Source organism: Rhinolophus sinicus, linkage group LG05 (genome assembly GCF_036562045.2).
Source record: "Rhinolophus sinicus isolate RSC01 linkage group LG05, ASM3656204v1, whole genome shotgun sequence".
NCBI classification, from domain to species: domain Eukaryota; kingdom Metazoa; phylum Chordata; class Mammalia; order Chiroptera; family Rhinolophidae; genus Rhinolophus; species Rhinolophus sinicus.
In genome coordinates this window covers 128,767,549-128,785,574 of record NC_133755.1, presented here as the reverse complement: position 1 = coordinate 128,785,574, position 18,026 = coordinate 128,767,549, and the positions used below count along the sequence as shown (strand labels likewise).

The window sequence follows — 18,026 nt, the reverse complement described above, 5'->3', positions numbered from 1 at the left end:
TTTTCTTCTCCTCTTGAATAACTTTTCTAGTATGGTGATGGTGGGATTTCTGGGAAGAAACACAAAGAAATAGAAAGCCAGGAAACTCTTTTGGCCCTCCATAGAAAATAACCTATGTACGTAGTACCTACTTGTCAGGTTGTTATAACAAAAGTATTAAATAGGAAACTGAGTTCAGGGATTTTTGTCAATTAGTTTTGTGCTAATGTAGAAATGGAATTTGAACTGGTACCAAAGAGCTATTAAGAAAAATATTAGTACTCTCAGGAGAACCAGATAATAAAATGTGTATTAATAATTACTGTGGAAAAGCCATCCTGCTACTGGAAATTAAAAATAATAATAATAATAATAATAACAATAAAATTAGAACTTTTGACTTTTAATACATTTTTTCACTTTCACTTCATATATGAATGTCATGAAATTTCTGTTATGGTTGACTAAAAATAAAACAACAGAACACAATATTTTAATGCTGACTAGGCTAGAGTCTTAAATGTTTTTAAAGGGTTAAAGAAAACCCAAACTGATCCTTCATGATGAAAGGTAAAAAGTCAAATGTTGTTTACAAAGCTCATTTCTCATTTACTTTTTCATGTTTTGGGCTTGTTTTCAGGCAAAAGGACTCCTGTGGAAGATGGAACTCTATGTGTGTTTTCCAGAACGTGTTTCCAAGCCCATCAATGAAACATGATACTGCTGCTCTGTGTTGAAATGCTTGAAGAACATCCTGTTATCTGCTGGCCACTTCCATCCTACTGAAACCATGGTCTTCTCCGCGGTGTTGACTGCGTCCCAAACTGGGGCCACCAACACAACGTTCGTGGTCTATGAAAACACGTACATGAATATTACGGTCCCTCCACCATTCCAGCAAGCTGGCATCGGTCCACTGCTTAGATACAGTTTTGAAACCCTGGCTCCCACTGGGATGAGTTCCTTGACAGCGAATAGCACAGCTGTACCCCCAGCACCAGCAGTTTTTAAGAGCCTAAACTTGCCTCTCCAGATCATCCTTTCTGCTATAATGATATTTATTCTGTTCGTGTCTTTTCTTGGGAACTTGGTGGTTTGCCTCATGGTTTACCAAAAGGCTGCCATGCGATCTGCCATTAACATCCTCCTGGCCAGCCTGGCATTTGCTGACATGTCACTAGCAGTGTTGAACATGCCCTTTGCCTTGGTAACTATTCTTACTACCAGGTGGATTTTTGGGAAATTCTTCTGTAGGGTATCTGCTATGTTTTTCTGGTTGTTTGTGATAGAGGGAGTGACCATCCTGCTCATCATTAGCATTGATAGGTTCCTTATTATAGTCCAGAGGCAGGATAAGCTCAATCCATATAGGGCTAAGGTTCTGATTGCAGTTTCTTGGGCGACGTCCTTTTGTGTAGCTTTTCCTTTGGCTGTAGGAAACCCAGACCTACAGATACCTTCCCGAGCCCCCCAGTGTGTGTTTGGATACACAACTAATCCGGGTTACCAGGCTTACGTGGTGCTGATTTCTCTCATGTCTTTCTTTATACCCTTCCTGGTGATACTGTATTCATTTATGGGCATACTCAACACCCTTCGGCACAACGCCTTGAGGATCCATAGCTACCCTGAGGGTATATGCCTCCGCCAGGCCAGCAAACTGGGTCTCATGAGTCTCCAGAGACCCTTCCAGATGAGCATCGACATGGGCTTTAAAACGCGTGCCTTTACTACCATTCTGATTCTCTTCGTGGTCTTCATTGTGTGCTGGGCCCCGTTCACCACTTACAGCCTTGTGGCGACGTTCAGTAAGCACTTTTACTATCAGCACAACTTTTTTGAGATCAGCACCTGGTTACTTTGGCTCTGCTACCTCAAGTCTGCATTGAACCCACTGATTTACTACTGGAGGATTAAGAAATTCCATGACGCCTGCCTGGACATGATGCCTAAGTCCTTCAAATTTCTACCGCGGCTCCCTGGTCACACAAGGCGCCGGATACGCCCCAGTGCTGTGTACGTGTGTGGGGAACATCGGACGGTGGTGTGAATATTGGAACTGACTGACATTTTGGGTGATGGTTGTTCTTTATCTGACTTTGAATTTTCTTTTACATGGCTTCTCCACTTACACTTTATTGTATTTTTAATAGGTTTGTGTGTGTGTGTGTGTGTGTGTGTGTGTGTGCAGTGTAAAGAAAGAATTGTGACTAGTTATAATTTTGTTTCCCAGGATACACAATATGGAAAGAATCACAAATGTTACCTCCTGGGTTCAAGAGAAAGTCTAGATTTAGGGTGGGGAGATGGTTTTTTGTTGTTGTTGTTCTTTGATTGACTTTGTTTTTGAACTAGGAATCAGGATTGGGCTTTATTGAGCCTGCAGTTACACTGAATTGTAGGTGTTTTGTATGCTGCTAAGGTATGCTTAATTGACTTTATTAATTCTTTTTTGTTTGTTTGTTTTTCTGAAAGACACTGCTGCTTTTTGCCATCACATTGGAGCCGAAAACCACATACATTTCAGTAAATAAATATTTACTTTTATTAAAAACAAACAAACAAACCCAAGGGGGTTAGTGACATTTTAAAAGTCATTAATATTTTCTTTGGTGCACTTTAAGAAACAATGTACCAACTAATTCAGTCATGTTTTTCAGAATTGATTTTATAGGCGACATGTTATGCTTTAGGAATATTTATGCTTTAGGAATATTGCATTATCATTTGTAGGAAGATAGTTTTTTAAATGTTTTATCTGCATGTACAGTTTTAAAGGAGAGAACATAAACATGTAGAAAATTTTCGAAGCACAAAGCGATTCTTTAGAGCAATAGGGCGAAGTTGCGGAGACAGAGCACCCTTGCAAATTTAAATGGGATGCAGTGAGGGGGTGGCTAGTAGTGCAGCCTGTGGTGATTCCTTTTACTCAAGGATTCTCACTGAGTCCAGCGGGGAGAAGGGCCTACCATTTATTGGACACCAACCACGTGCCAGGCACTGTGTATCATTTTTTCCTCACAGCATCCTGTGAGGCAGGTATTATTTCTTCCTTTTTACAGATAAAGCAAGCAAGTCTCAGAGAGACTAAAACCCTGCCCAGGGTTAATGGTGGAGCTGGGAATCTGTCGGAGTCCTGAGACGGCTACTTCACTGGGACACACTGACATATCTGGCAGGTTTAGATATTTGTAGTTGAGAGGGAACTTTGTATGTCTTTTCATTTCGTGTTTTTTTTTTTAGACTAAAACCTTTTAAAAAGTTGCTTCATTTTTAATTAGCGAAAGAAATGTGAGACCATTACAGAAAGTCTGGAAAATATAAAAATGAAATCGTTTACAACCACACTTTTACACTGGAACTTTAAAATCTTAGGTAAATAAAGCTATAAGGAAAGGTGATTTTTTGGTTTGTTTGTTTTGTTTTTGTTTAAAAAACAAGTGACTGATGATTATGGAGAAGTTACATGCAGCTGCATGTAGGTTTGGCCTTGCAGGTTCGGAGGTTTCCAGTTTCCAGCTGTTTCTAAATGTTCTAAGGCAGAACAGCATTGTGGCCCAGTGCTCGCCCATAGCAGAGCTGGAGTTTGTGAATGTGCTCAGTTGGTGAGTGTCCTACAGAGAAGCAAAAATCAGCCCTGTTCCAAACATAGAGCAAGTTGTACTAGGGCAGGTCTGGGGTTTCAAATTATTTTTCTCTTGCTGATGATGTGTACTGCTCGGTGCATCCAGACCCTTTGGTTCCCTTCTCTCTGTAACCACTGATCCACTTTATAGAACGGCCGACAGGGATGGGGCTGCAGCCTAAGGCCATAGGGCTGAAAGTGTCGCCTCTTGGCTACATCATGGGCCTTATAAATAGGTATGTTAACCGTGAACACTTTCTGGATTTATAGCATCTTTTCAGAACTTTAGTGCTTTGTGAACCAGTGGGAAGAATGAGCCTCTGTTTCTTCAGTTGTCCTACTAGAGTTGGATTAGGTGAATCTGAGGTCTGTCCCAACTCTAATGGGCATTCCTCCACGTGAGAGTGGAGATTTTTGAAGAGCCCAGCTGACAGCAGCCTTACTCTGGTCTCCAGTATTAATTCTTTACGTTTTATTTCATTAGTGATTTCTTAACATTGAACATCTGAAAAGCATGTGGTACAGTGTCAGGAGTTAGGACTTCAGAAGATAGAGGACACCACAAAAGACCTGGGAAATGCTGCTCTTGAGGCAATTGCAATGGTGTTGGAACTCATTTTCCAGTTAAAGAAATCTTTGGGGACTCAAGCGTATCATTTAACATGTTGTTTTGGGATCATCTTCTGATGATAGTCACCTACCTCTTTGGTTTCTAGATTATATTATTCGCAGGTAAAATTACTGTGTCCCTATGGATCTTATAGAACATAAATACTCTAGTAACACACTGAAGTGTATCATGCTTTCCATTTTCAATGTAAACTGGATTTCAGCAGATATTAATAAGTATACTGAAATTAGACTTTCTCTAAGCAAAGTCAGCATGCTCTGTATTCATCTTACATATTGGCAGTGGGTCTTGAGACTCTTGATTGGAGTTGAAACTGAGCTTTATTTTCTTTGTCCTTTTTTTATGAGCAATCCTTCGGTACTTTTGTGCTGCTTGGTAGGCAGTGCCTCATTTAGTGAGAGCTGTGGAGTGCCTGCTGAGATGCTCCGTGTTTGTGAAAGAAAAAAGAAAGGGGCCTTTGTGAGAATTCAGCAACGCTGAACAGCAGTTCCCTTTACCCTGGATAATCTTTTTTTTTTTTTTTTTCAATCTAAGCCACACCTGTTTTTTTTTTTTTTTTTTTTTTTTTTTTTCCATTTATTTATTTTATTTTACTTTATTATTTTATTTTATATTTTCTTTTCTTTTCTTTGGGAGCAGTGTGTTTCTCCAGGGCCCATCAGCTCCAAGTTGTTGTGGAGGGTGCAGCTCAGCTCCAAGTCCAGTCGTCGTTTTCAATCTTAGTTGCAGGGGGCGCAGCCCACCATCCCATGTGGGAATTGAACTGGCAACCTTGTTGTACACAGCTCGCGCTCTAACCAACTGAGCCATCCGGCCGCCCTTACCCTGGATAATCTTGATCAGATGACAGTTTACAAATCATTTTGAACATTTCTATTATGTATATAATGTGAAAGCTTTAAAAAAAAGAAGTACTATGGGGTACCTTTGAAAAATTTAGGTGCAGACTCGTTTGTTGCCTATTCCCCTATATTTTCTTGAGGGGGAAAAAAATACCACTACTAATTATCACTGCTGACTGACATAATCAGAAAAGTTTTTATTTTCCTTCTGGCTAATAAGTAAGAAGCATGAAAGGGATAGTGAAATATTTGTAGTCAAAGAGTCAAAAGAAATCCCCAATGGTCTGGAGTAGTGATGTTCAAACTTTAATATGAATATGTGTCTAAGTATCCCCAGGGGGCTTGTTAACTATGCAGATGCTCCCAGAGGCTCCCAGGGCTCCCAGAGGGGCTGGGTTGGGCCCAGGAACGCGCACTTTTATTTTGTTGAGCGCTCTGTAGGTTTCTGCTGCAGGTGGTCTTGGGGACACACTTCAAGAAACACTCCAGTCAAAAAATATACCCATTTCAATATTGTCTGTTTTATACAAAGATGTTGGTTTTGTGTTGGAAGCCATTATCTCCTAGTGCATGGATAATCCACATCCAGAAGAAAAAATGTATGTATCATTGTGCCTAATTTGCTGCCATGTGTGTTAGTGCTGGATCTCGCCAGTGTTAGCTTTACCTTCTTTCAACTGGCCAAACTCAGATAAACCATCTCACTTAACAGTAGAGCAAAAAGACTGACTTACTATTTGAAAGTCATGGCTTCTGGATTCTTATTCCGCTAATACCTTCTTTTCTCTTAGGGAGATGTCTTTATCGTATGTAACCTTCTGAAGAGTATAAGGGGAATGTAAAGATTCGTTTAATTCCTACTGCTCTGCTTATGCCAGTCGTATTCAATGGAAGCATGAAAAAAATAAAATAACCTTTTTAATCTATGTATTTTGGTTACTAACAAAGACACTTAATTTTTTTCTTGATCTTTGCTTTTGTTTACATAAAATATTTATGCATATATCACAGAAAGTTTTTCATTCGCTTGACATTTTATTCTGCCATGGTTTTTAGTTTAAGTTTAAAGAACTGCTTATTTCAAATTTATTTTGTCAACCATAGTCCTGTTAAATTGCCTTCATTGAAAACTCAATTTTTATAATAAAAGTATCAAAGCACATGTTTGTTATTGCAGGTAAATGGTAATACATTTCTTAGATATATATTGGTACTAGTACTTTGTAATTAAAATTAATTTATTTTAAAACAGTACTCGACCTGTATTGGGGGAAAAAAAGCCACTTTGAATTTTGGGTTGTTAACATTTAGAAATCGGAAAGTATGGTTATTTGTGCATATTCTTATTACAACCAGGAAAAGTGCTCCCAATAAGAAAAATAAATGTTTAATATTTCTAAAAGTGGAGTTTTTTTTTTTTTTAAGGACTACTTCATCTTATCTTAGAGAAATTTGTCATGAATAATACTTTCTGTTAAATTAAAATCTGAGTTTAGTTTAATGTCCGGCTTCCTTTTGGGTTCTTATTTTCAAATTAGCTCTTAAAACCTGTGTGTGTAACTGTATTTTAGTTTTAGAAGTTCTCAGGGTAGTTAAGGATAAAATGAAACTTGGCACAAGATTGTTAGTATTAAGAAACAGTTTTAAGAAATTCTGTCTAGAAGAGTTATGAAAATTTTACTGTTGAATCATTTAAAATTACATTGTCACTTGGCAAAGCAATGGCAGTGCCTGTTCCTATTTTGACAAAGTGATTTCATACCCTGCTCCCATTTTTAAAGTCTAAGGCCTATCTAAAATCCACTTTTAAATCCATAGCAAATATTTATTTGTATATGAGTTTCAGTGTTTTGCCAATTAAACATGGGGTTTTATTTTCCACTCATATGAAATAGCTAAATATATTTCTTCTCTTTTAAGTTACAAAAGAAGGTTGATTTACAAAAGAAGGTTGTCATTGAATCTACATTGACAGTTCCTTCTGAAACGGAAAGGTAAGAAAGATATAGCCAAATTGAAGAACGTGTTAAACTAAAAGCATTTTCACAACTACCATGAAAATAACGAACCCTGCTCAATTCATTCACAACAAAGAGAATATTTAGGAGCAATTTCTACCTTAAATATCAAGGTGCAGTTAGATTTAATGCAAAAAGAAAACAGAAAAAATTCCTGGCTCTATCAGTCAGTGTTTAACCAGAGAAGAACTACTGTTTCCCTGAAAATAAGACCTAGCCAGACAATCAGCTCTAATGTGTCGTTTGGAGCAAAAATTAATATAAGACCTGATCTTATTTTACTATAAGACCAGGTATAATATAATATAATATAACATAACATAACATAACATAATGTAATACCTGGTCTTATATTAATTTTTGCTCCAAAAGACACATTAGAGCTGATTGTCTGGCTAGGTCTTATTTTCAGGGAAACATGGTATAGGAGAGATTTATTAAGAGATTTATTACAAGAATTGGCTTACATGATTGTAGGGTTGGCTAGGCAAATCTGAGCTGCAAAGAGCAGGCCATCAGGTAAAGCAGGCTGGGAATCACAGGCACAACTGAAGCTGCTGCACAGGTGGAATTTCTTCCTCAAAGAAGCCTTAGTTCTGCTTTTAAGGCCTTTCAACTGATTGAATCAGGCCCACCCAGATTATCTAAAATAATCTCTGTTAATATGGACTGATTATGGACTTTAGTCACATCTGCAGATTACCTTCACATCAACACCTAGGTCAGTGTTTGATGGAGTAGCTGCGGACTGTAGCTTAGCCAAGCTGACACATCCAAAGATCATCGCAATGATCACCCACATTTAAAACATAATAAAATTCTTCATGACGCTGTAGTGGTAGTCCAGAAAGCTCAATCATACAAATCTCAGGTTGGGGTTAATAAAACGACCAAGGTAAGCTTGTGGCAGAGGATGGGATACACATTCTGACCGCGTTCCATTCAGATTCATGTAATCACAAGGCACAATATTTATCCCTGGTTTTCACTGTATCTATTTTGAAAGTTCTCAAAAGGGAATAATAGTTGTTCAGATGATTATGTAGACCAACTTCCTTTCTATGTGAGCTTTCATTATTTGTGATACTTGTCAAGGATGATACCTTTTAAGGAATTTGAAAGCATTGATAGTTCTAACATTAACTCTCAGGATAAAAGTATGTAAATTGTAATAATGATGATGGGTGCCATTTTTTAGCCACTTATTGCAGTCAAAATACACTTAATCTCTTTTAATTCACAGTATTTTCTCCCGTTTCCAACTGAGGAAATTATGTTCCTAAGAGATTAAGTAACGTTTTGAGGCATAGCTTGCTTTCAAACCAATGCCTAATGTCATATTTTTCTAGGCCACCTTGATCCTATTATCCTCTGATAAGAGAACTGAGAGTCTAGTAAGAAGACCTTTCTAAGCATCATACTGAATGATTATACTCTCCATGCATTAAATAATAAATAATCATAGCAGCAAAACCTACACACAAAGTTGTAGATGTTAACACAAAGCCTAGGTTGGTTTGTTCTTGGTTTGAACTCATAGACGATACTTGGCTAAGTCAGGGAAGAGGCTGTCAGGCTGCGTGGGCCTCTGGGCGCCATGGGCACACCGTCTCTAAAGTCACAGAACTTTCATGGAACTTGCTGACTATGGCTGAAATTTTAGGGACACTCTAACTCCCAGACACTTACCTTAAATTGCATAGATCCCAGAACTCCTTTTGGAAAAGCTGTCACCTGGTGCATAATTTGGGTTCAATTATATACTGATTTGTCTGAAGTACTGGGGTTTATTCTTGTAGCCAAGACTACTTGAGAGAGGAAGTGGTGGTGATAAAGTCAGAAGCCCCAGGTCCTTGTGCCAGCTTTGACACTCCTGCTGTGTCACCAGAACTCTTTTAGCCTGACATAAAATGGCAGTGTTTTAAGATACCCATTAACTTGTGATTGGTAAAGGACTCAGAACTGCTTAATCAATTGAATCATTTGCATCAAACAAGACAAAACAAAACTGTACCAGAGAACCATTACTGTAGTTTATTATATATTTTTGAAAATGATGAAAAATATTTTTAATTGTGTGATTTTTCTTGCCATCTGTTCTATGACAGTTCCCCTATTAGAGGTTTTCAAATATATTATACCCTAATAAGCAGACGAAGAAACAGTTTTAGAGCAATTAAGTGACATGCCCAAATTCTCACAGCAATTAGGAGGTAGAGCTGGGATTCAAACACAGCTTGACAGCTCCCAACTTTAGATCTTTTCCCATTTCACTTCAAGTCAGTGAGGTTTTACTGTCAGAGAGAGAGAGAGGCTGGATAGTGAGGTTGCAAGGTTTGGAAAAACCATAATCAAGTAAACAGAGACCAGATAAATGATCCTGGAAAGTATTGTAATTTAATAGGTACATGTTTATTAGTAGAAAGAAGAATAATAGAATGTTTACATTTTTAAGAAAATATTTATTTTTATTATTGTTATTTTTTAGTTCATCACCCAGGCCCAACCACTAAAAACCAGCTGAGCTCACGGACAAAGGAATATGGCAGATCACTGTGACAAGGCCAGGAACTACTGCTTCCCAGTATGTGGCTCAGAATTTGTTCTCCTCAGTCTGGACTTAAACTTCTGAGGGGACCTAAGCGAGGTGAGTGTTGCTATCACTTTTGCCCCACCAGACTTACAATGGGAGAACTTTTCCTTTCTGGATTCTGGGGACTCCTCGGGAAACTGTCAGTAGCTGGGGCATTTCTTTCACCTCCTCGTCTAGGACTCACCTAATGAGCAAGGTAACTGCAAACGGCACAGGAGACACTTTTCTCCAACAGAAAGAAAGGTAGAGTTTTCTTGTCTGACTTCCCCAAAGGTATTTATAGTCTCTAAAGCTATGATTAGCTTAGATTGCAAGACATCACAATACCTTATGTTCATCCATGTGAGGGCTGCTATTACCAAGCAACAGGTCTATTTGATCTCTTTCAAGGGCAAAGGCTTCTTAGGAAAACAAATATAGAGTACAACAAGATGCACACTGAAGGGAAATACAGCAATGTAATCTGACAGAGATGTGAGATTACATCCCCAAAAACAATAACAACAACAACAACAACAACAACAAAACACCACATCAGCTAGGTCTTGATTTCTAGCCTCACCTTCCTCCCTTGAGTTCACATGTTTCTGTCTCACTAGAAACTACACTCCCTGATAGCAGGGACCTGTGCTTGTTTGTTTCCCCAGCACCTAGCATGATGGCTCACAGAGAGTAGTGATTTCCAAAAGTCTGGAAATGGACATTTTGATGATAGAATCTTGGTGGTAAAAATTATCACAGACTTATCCAAACCAAGTTTGTTCTAAGGGGCAAAATCTGAGACCAGCACGCAGGTCTTTAATCTCCAAGTGCAGTGACCTGCCTATTTGACTTAGTCAAATCAATCTGCTTCCTTGACTTAGGGGAGAAGGCAGTCTGGGGGTTCTCTGACACTGCATCTGCCAGTTTGGGGAATGAGTGTGTAGAGTAGCTAGGGCTGCTAAACTTTTCTTTGCTACACCTGGCAACCCTAAGAGGAGTGCACATATGTATATAATTTTTTGACTGTATGATGTGCAAATCACATCATGGAGGAAGTTCTTCTGTACGTCCTAATTGTAAGGCTGATATGTGACTACATTTTGTCTGTCTTGACTAAATGTTCAGGGGTTCAGGCTTCAAAGGGGAAAAGGAGGAGCTGACTCATTAGCTGAGGAGCATAAATACAGATGGACTGATAACGGCAAATAAAAGGCATATTTCTATAACTGTTTTGTGTAATCTCAGTTTGTTGATAAATAAATGACAACGGTGATATGGTGAAAATGTAAATCTCCATCAAGGAGAGTTAGATGGGAAAAGTCTTCTATTGCTGGAATTAGACATCCATATGTTGAATGTCATTTGAACACTTGCAATAGAAATTCAGAGTTGAAATCACTTTCACCATACTTTTGGCAGCACTGGGAACACATTTTTTTTTCAGCTGTTCTTCCTGATGGGAGCTATAAATAGCTTTGGGGAAGTATATAATTATCTCAAAGTAGAAGCTAAAGATAAAAAGCTGTTTGAGATTTTAAAAGAACATTTAATAGTTATTATTATGTAACATTTATTAAGTATGCTCCCTGTGCTCATTGTCTTTGCCATGAAGAAACTTGAAATAAAGAGTCAATCCAGATGTCACATACATAAATAGACCAAAAGGTATGTTAACATGGTGCCAGAATGAAGGGTTGATTCAATAAAAAAAGAAAATTTAGGAGAACAAAAGAGAAAATTTATGAGAACAAAAAAGAAAATTTAGGAGAACAACACTTACCTTGCTTCAGCCAAATCACTGTAGTATTGTGAGAACTTATATTTAGTAACAAATCTTTAAAATACTGGCTGTTTAAAATAAAGATGAATGGTCACATAAAAACAGGTATTAATAATATTATGGTGTATATATGGGGTGCTATGTTTTTTGGCAGCTAGCTCAGACTTTTTACAAATAAAAGTTTGCTTTGTTCAGTGAACAAATGCTAAGCTTTAAATACTAAATAAAGATTCATTGTTGGCTGAAGCAAGGTAAGTGTTGTCAATAATTATTTCAGTCATCAGCTCCTGGCTAAGACTGTTGGTGCTGTTTAAAGCCTATAGAACGGGTGTCCAAACTTTTTTCAACGTTTTTCACCAAGGGCCATATGCGGTAAAATACACAAACAGCCGGGCCACTCACTCGAGATGAAGTACGCATTGCCTCATCTGGTTTATTTAAGTAAACTAAATATATTTTTAGAATTTGCTGTGGGCCAATAAAAAATGGATCACGGGCCTCAGTTGGCCCACGGGATGCAGTTTGGACACCCCTGCTATAGAACATTCACAACCAAATAATCATATTAATGGCCATCATTATGATTGCATCCCATCATTTATTTGATGCCTGCTAGATGACGCAAGTATACTATAGCTATGTAAATATATACTCTCTGACTCTTATAACTCTAGAAGGTGGATATTATTTTGCAAATCCTCCAGTGCTCCAAGTGGTGAATTGAATTTTAAGAGGCCATGGGATGCATGAAGTCAACACTTCATGATACAAGAATTTAGACCAACATCTGAGCGGACACTGGAACTCCAGCTTTTTTTCACATTGTAGTATCATCTTACCTGTGCTTTCTTGTTTCCTTCACCTTGTTTTTTCCTCCATTCATGAAGGATTTTCCTTTAGAATCTGATTGTCCCATTCAACCTAACTTGTACTTGGTAATTCACCCTGTTGCCTCTGGACCTGCATTTAGCTTGTCCTCAACTCTTGTATGGACTCCTGCCCTAAGCTTTGGTCATCTGTCTACATTGTTCATTACATCTTCATCTTGGTATACTAGGCTCAGCATTCCTAAACACTTCTCAGCACAGGTAATTTGCATAGATGATATTGCACAAGATAAAACATGAATATCCTCATTATGGCCTGAAGTCATGTGTTTCTCATTTGCAAGCAGGAAACACAGGAAATGCACCAAATATCCTTATTAAGTATTATTGGTCCTTGTATCCTCAGAGCACTTCTGTATATAGGGCAGAAATCCTGCAGTCCGGGAGGGTACACAGCTCCCAGAGGCCAGGGCCAATAAGAGACTTTTAAGATCTAAATAGTGCAAATGATGGTAGTTTCTTTGTGTTGAGATTCTTCCTAGAAAGATGTACAGACATGATGACCACTAGAAAGACAGGCAAGATTTTGGTAGTGGAAAGAGACTCGGATTGGTGAAGTTTCCATTCAGACTTCTAACCAAAAGACGGATACCTCCTTCCTCAGGAATGTTAGCTTAGATTATGGAATGTTTAGAGGCTGTGGCTCTTCTTACAAAGTCCTCAAGTCTCAGAACCAGGGACTCCCGGGAATTTGCCCCCTTCTGCAGCCTGGGTGCTCACCTGGGTGCTTTAAATTTAATCCCCGCAGGGGCTGGTAAATAGTGGTATTGTGGAGTTTGACGGTTAGGAATAAGCTTAGAGCAAAAAATGGCAGTTCCTTTCTCTTCTGGAAAGGAGCCGTTTACCCACAGTAACATAACACAGCAATCACCAGCTTATGAGAAAAGTTCAAATCTAGGCTTGGATATGGCCAGGCATGGAAGGAGAGCATGAAAACCCTGTCTGACAGGTTCAGTCCAAGGTTAAATAAAAGAAAGTGGGAAATGAACAAACCCTGAGGAATGAGATTTGCAGGAATGAGGCCAGTGGGTAAAGGCTTCTGGAAGCTAATGAAGATGCAGAGCTGGCTATTAAAGGCGGGGGCTGATGCTTTCTGGATTTGCACGGTTCCTTAACATGTTTAGGCCCCTCTATCTTGGCACTGGAAGAAAATGGACCTTTGCTACATCATGTGCTGTGATTGTCTTCATGCTCTGCCATCCAACTTGCTCACTGGCCTTCTGGCTCTATTCTCATTACTTTCTTCAGAATGGCTTTCTCCATTCATCCTGACTTTTGGGATGCTTTTCTAGCAATTAGTTTTGCTTTCTTCTTACACTACAATTGAAATTCTCTAGCCATGCTTCCTCAGGTGACCTTGGGTGATTATCTCCTCTGGTCCAACAAATGTGACATGAACATCAATCTGTGTTTATTAAAGTAGCGCTAACTTTTGTGACAACATTCCCTCAAATGAGTGGCTTAACACAAGAATCATTCGTTTCTTTTTCATATAACAACCCTGTTCAGATAGATGTTCCCAGTTGGCTCCCAAGTAATCATTCAGGAATCCAGGATGATGGAAATTCTATCTTCAGCATGTGGGTTCTAGGATGCCAATATTCAGCCAGTCGACTGGATGCCTAGACACCTAGGAGATTTTTATGGTCCAAGCCTGGAGATGGATAGAATACATATTTCATTGGATAGAATCCAGCCACATGGATATACTTTCTTGCAATGGAGACTGAAAACTGGTCCATTTTTTGTCTCAGATGAAGAAGAAATGAGTTTGGTGAAAACATAGTGCTTTCTGCTACAGTAGGGCCAGCAGTGACCCCTTTGTTTCTGACCAGAGTGTCCCAAAGAAAGGAATCCACCTGAGATGGTGGGCTCCCCTTCCTGATAGTGGTCCAGGAGAATTACCCCATGTGCAGACCCGGCTTGGCTTTGAAAGACTTCCCCTGACACAGTCTAGTGCCTCAATTTTCTTATGTGACTGATGAGCTCTCCACCCTGAGCTGTAAATTTATGGGGAGGCAGAATGAGTGACGATCTTGATATCTTGGCAGAGAAGGGAGACAGATAAACGACCAATCACACACTCATTACCAGCCAGACTCCTCCTGGAGCACCATGCAAGATTTCTGGAAGTGACTCAGGCCATGCCAGGTCATCTAGCCTGGCAGCAACTACCTTCACCACCATCTGCCACCTCTACTGGGCAGATGTGTTCTTGTGTCTTGGCTTTCTGGTGGCTGGCACAGGTTTTATTTAGAAACAATGAGAACCTGAATGTCTGATACCTGGAAAGCTTTCTGGAAACTTACATAATTTATTAGTCTAGACCACAAAATCAGTTGTCTGCACATAGAAGTTCAGCTGGCAAGACAACTATGTTGTTCCATTGGCTGAGGACTAGATAAGCTCTGTGAGTAAAGGGTGCAAACACTGCCATACGAAAGTGCAGTCAGTTAGCACATTTATAGTTGTATCCCAGGGAAACCAGCTACTTTTCTAATTACTCCCCTCCGTCTATTCAAGGTCCCCTTCATCCAGTGGTGGGAAATGCGCGGCCTGGTCTAGTAAGTACAACTGCTGGATTTTTTCTTCTCTCTTCCTCTGGTTCTTTCTTCTCTTCTCTTCACTCTTGTATTTATTTCAGTAAGCCAGTGGACTCTAGACTGAGATGGGACTGAGATGGCGGGGCACAAACCTATAGGATAGTAGTTGTAGAAAATCCTGTTCTCTGGATTCTGGTGCATAGGCCCATCCGCTGAGCTGCCTCAAATGTGTTCAAATCTAAGTAATTACCAATGATTACCACTGATGGATGGACCCTGTGGGGAGGCTCATGACCTATGAACATCTGGTTGGAAGACATGGAATGACTGGTGCTGAAGGTCAACCAAGAGACACATAGGCATTCCATATAAAAGTGTATCTTAAACACTTTCATGTGGCTCATGGCCTTAGCATGTGTGATGACTCACTAATGAGACTCTCCTGCCTTCTGACCTCATTTCTTAATTCTTTCATTTATGAATTCACTTTTCTCCCAGGATCTGATGCCTAGCTGTACATTTCTATTGTATGTCCTTGATCATGATTCAAATTATGCCTCCTGAAATTGTGGCTGCAGACTTTCTTGGGAAAATATTTCACTTGGTCCAAGATTTCCCTGTTTCCTGTAGTTCACCTAGGCCTTAATGTGCAGTTCTCCTGGGGTTCTTGGGCCTCAGGAACCAGAGTTGGTCAGAAGAGACCATTTGAACAGATGGGACAAACCAGAAATGAAGGTCAATGTCTGAAGTTACCTGTGGATCAGATGATTTTATCCCTAAAATACTATATTCTGTGTGTGTGCCTGTGTGTGTAATAAGAATATTTGGTTTGTTAAAAGTACAGAGCCCCAACCAAAATCTACCAAATCAGAATGTTTAATAAACAGTTTGATCCGTATTCTGCTTTCTAGGAGTTTCTTTTTCTTTTTTTCTTTTTCTTTCTTTCTTTCATTCTTTTTTTTTTTTTAAACAGGTAATAACAGACAACTTTTTTTAATTACCAAAAAGGTTTTTGCACATTGTTGTGGCATAAGAAGTTCTTTCCTGTTCATTGCTTTTCATGGCTATAACTCAGATGTGTATCGGGGAGAATATATACTTGTATTATCTTGGAGCAGTAAAATTTCAGGGTCCTAAAAGTTGATTTAGAGCTCAAACAAATCAACTTCCTTAACAGCTTAGGAGGCTTTCCACCGCCCCATCTCCCATTTTCATTCCCTGGATTCCATGGGCTAGTAACCCAAATCTGATATCCTTTCAAGAACAGTTTTTGAATTCTGAAACTAGGCGTGGCAATTTCAATCTCTTGGTTGATAGCCTCGCCTTAGTCTCACACATCAGCTCACATACTTGGCTCTAAACTGAATGACTTCCATTTTGGTCTCTGCCTAGAGATAAAATTAAACAGTAAGTGTGGTAGGAGTCACCAGGAATTCACCACTTGCTCCTAGGCTCTGTCACAGCTTCTTTGTAAGCAAGTTAGTTGTTCCCCTGAGTGCATAACAATAGATAGTTAAGTTGAAAAATATTCCAATTTTGTCTCCTGCAATGGTTCCTCCCTGCCTTTCCTGGCATCAACCTTAACTAACAGCAAAACATTCCATTTTCCAACACCTGTTTTCATTTCATTGTGTTTTTAGCCATTTCAGATTGCAGGCCACAGGCAGAAATGGTCTCCACTAGAAAATTCATAATTTTCATCCCTTTCTGCTTTCAGATGGGACAATTTCAATCTAAGGTGATCTTTTCTTTGTAAGACCTTATAGAAAGCCACAATAAATAATATTCTCTGAACTCCTAACTCTTTTCCTCTCAAGTCGTTTAGTGGGGAAGCTGCAGGATGCATATGGTCTTGGTCCCAAGATATAAGTAGATTAAATATTTCACTACTCCTTATCAGGGATGGCCAACTTCCCTGCCCAGGTTGGAAAGCCCTTGTTACTTTCTACCCTACTTTTTGCCTATTCAATCTTTTTTATCCATTACTTATTCTATCCCACTTCCAGTTTCGTCTTTTTTTTTTTTTTTTTTTTCATTCAGTTAGATCTGTTTCCATAGTAAGTGACAGAAAACAACCAATCTAGTTTGGGCCAAAGGAACATGCTCCACCCTGGAGCCCAGAAGTATGTGGGCTAAAAGTGAGAGGAGTAGTGCATGGTTCTCTAGAGAGACGTTGGGATACAATGACTAAAATGATGGTCTGTGAATATTGGGTGGTCAAAAACCAACAAATTTCTATTGCATTTGGTTTCTCAACTGAGCCGCTGAATGCTGCTAGAGACAATTACACAAACATAAATATTGGTGACATTTCATGCTCATGTTCTCTAACTTTATTTTGACCTCAGCATTCTCTTGGAAACCAGTACAACAGAAGTTCTCATCCTGTTAGAAACATATTCAATAATGCAATAAAAATTTAGCTTACATGTATGTGGCTTTTGGGGTAGAAATAATGTGAAGTTGGATTTATCAGAATTCTGTGTTCGCAAGGTAGAAACCTTTAGCAGTATTACAAATGACAGGTGTCTATGTGGAAGCCTCATGTTTTATACATTCTGATCATTAATATTAAAAAATAAATTCTGAGCAATCACTGTGAAATAATGACTGAAGTATCTTCTTATTATCTCTATAGGAAATTATACAATATAATTTTTGTCATACAAAGAGATAATCAAAGAGTATACATCCAAAACATGTAGAAAAAAAGTATTATGGAGCTGTATCAGGTATAAATTAATAGACACATTTTTCTGGATTTTATGATGGTATTTACCAGATTTGAAAATGGATAATTTGTTGTAGTCTCTTTTCTCTTGATAAATACTCATTTTGTATCTTATTTTGAATTTTAATGTTATATAATTTTTTTTTAAAGGCTCCTCTCCCTCCCACTTATACAAACTTCAGGTCTCCATAAAACCTGATTCTTGGCTTCCCACAATGTATACATATATGCGTGTGTGTGTGTGTGTGTGTGTGTGTGTGTGTGTGTTTGATCTGTAATGATTATTCTTCCCCCTTCCCATCACAGACAAGTTTCTAGACAGACTAATTTAAACTTTTCATACATACTCTCACTCCTAAATCGTTTCTCAACTTACCTATATCCGGTTTCCACTGCAATCACCCCACTGAAACTT

General features: G+C 38.8%; 1 protein-coding gene across 5 annotated transcripts in view; it reads left to right on the top strand.

Annotated features, from left to right (window-relative positions):
• The window catches only part of GPR63 (G protein-coupled receptor 63), a 62,929-nt gene that overhangs the window by 40,313 nt on the left and 4,590 nt on the right, over positions 1-18,026 (top strand). The window contains exons 2-5 of one of the 5 annotated variants that reach the window (XR_012496687.1): positions 620-1,995; positions 6,998-7,071; positions 9,584-9,742; positions 14,861-17,613. Coding sequence is in view for 3 of the 5 variants with exons in the window: in XM_019743423.2 (XP_019598982.1) it covers positions 770-1,995; positions 6,998-7,049 (1,278 nt within the window). In the remaining 2 variants the exon portion in view is untranslated. Of the gene's footprint in view, positions 1-619; positions 6,964-6,997; positions 7,072-9,583; positions 11,469-14,860; positions 17,614-18,026 lie in introns of those variants that run through there. The other 4 variants (XR_012496686.1, XM_074333318.1, XM_019743423.2 and 1 more) reach the window with 4 other exon arrangements.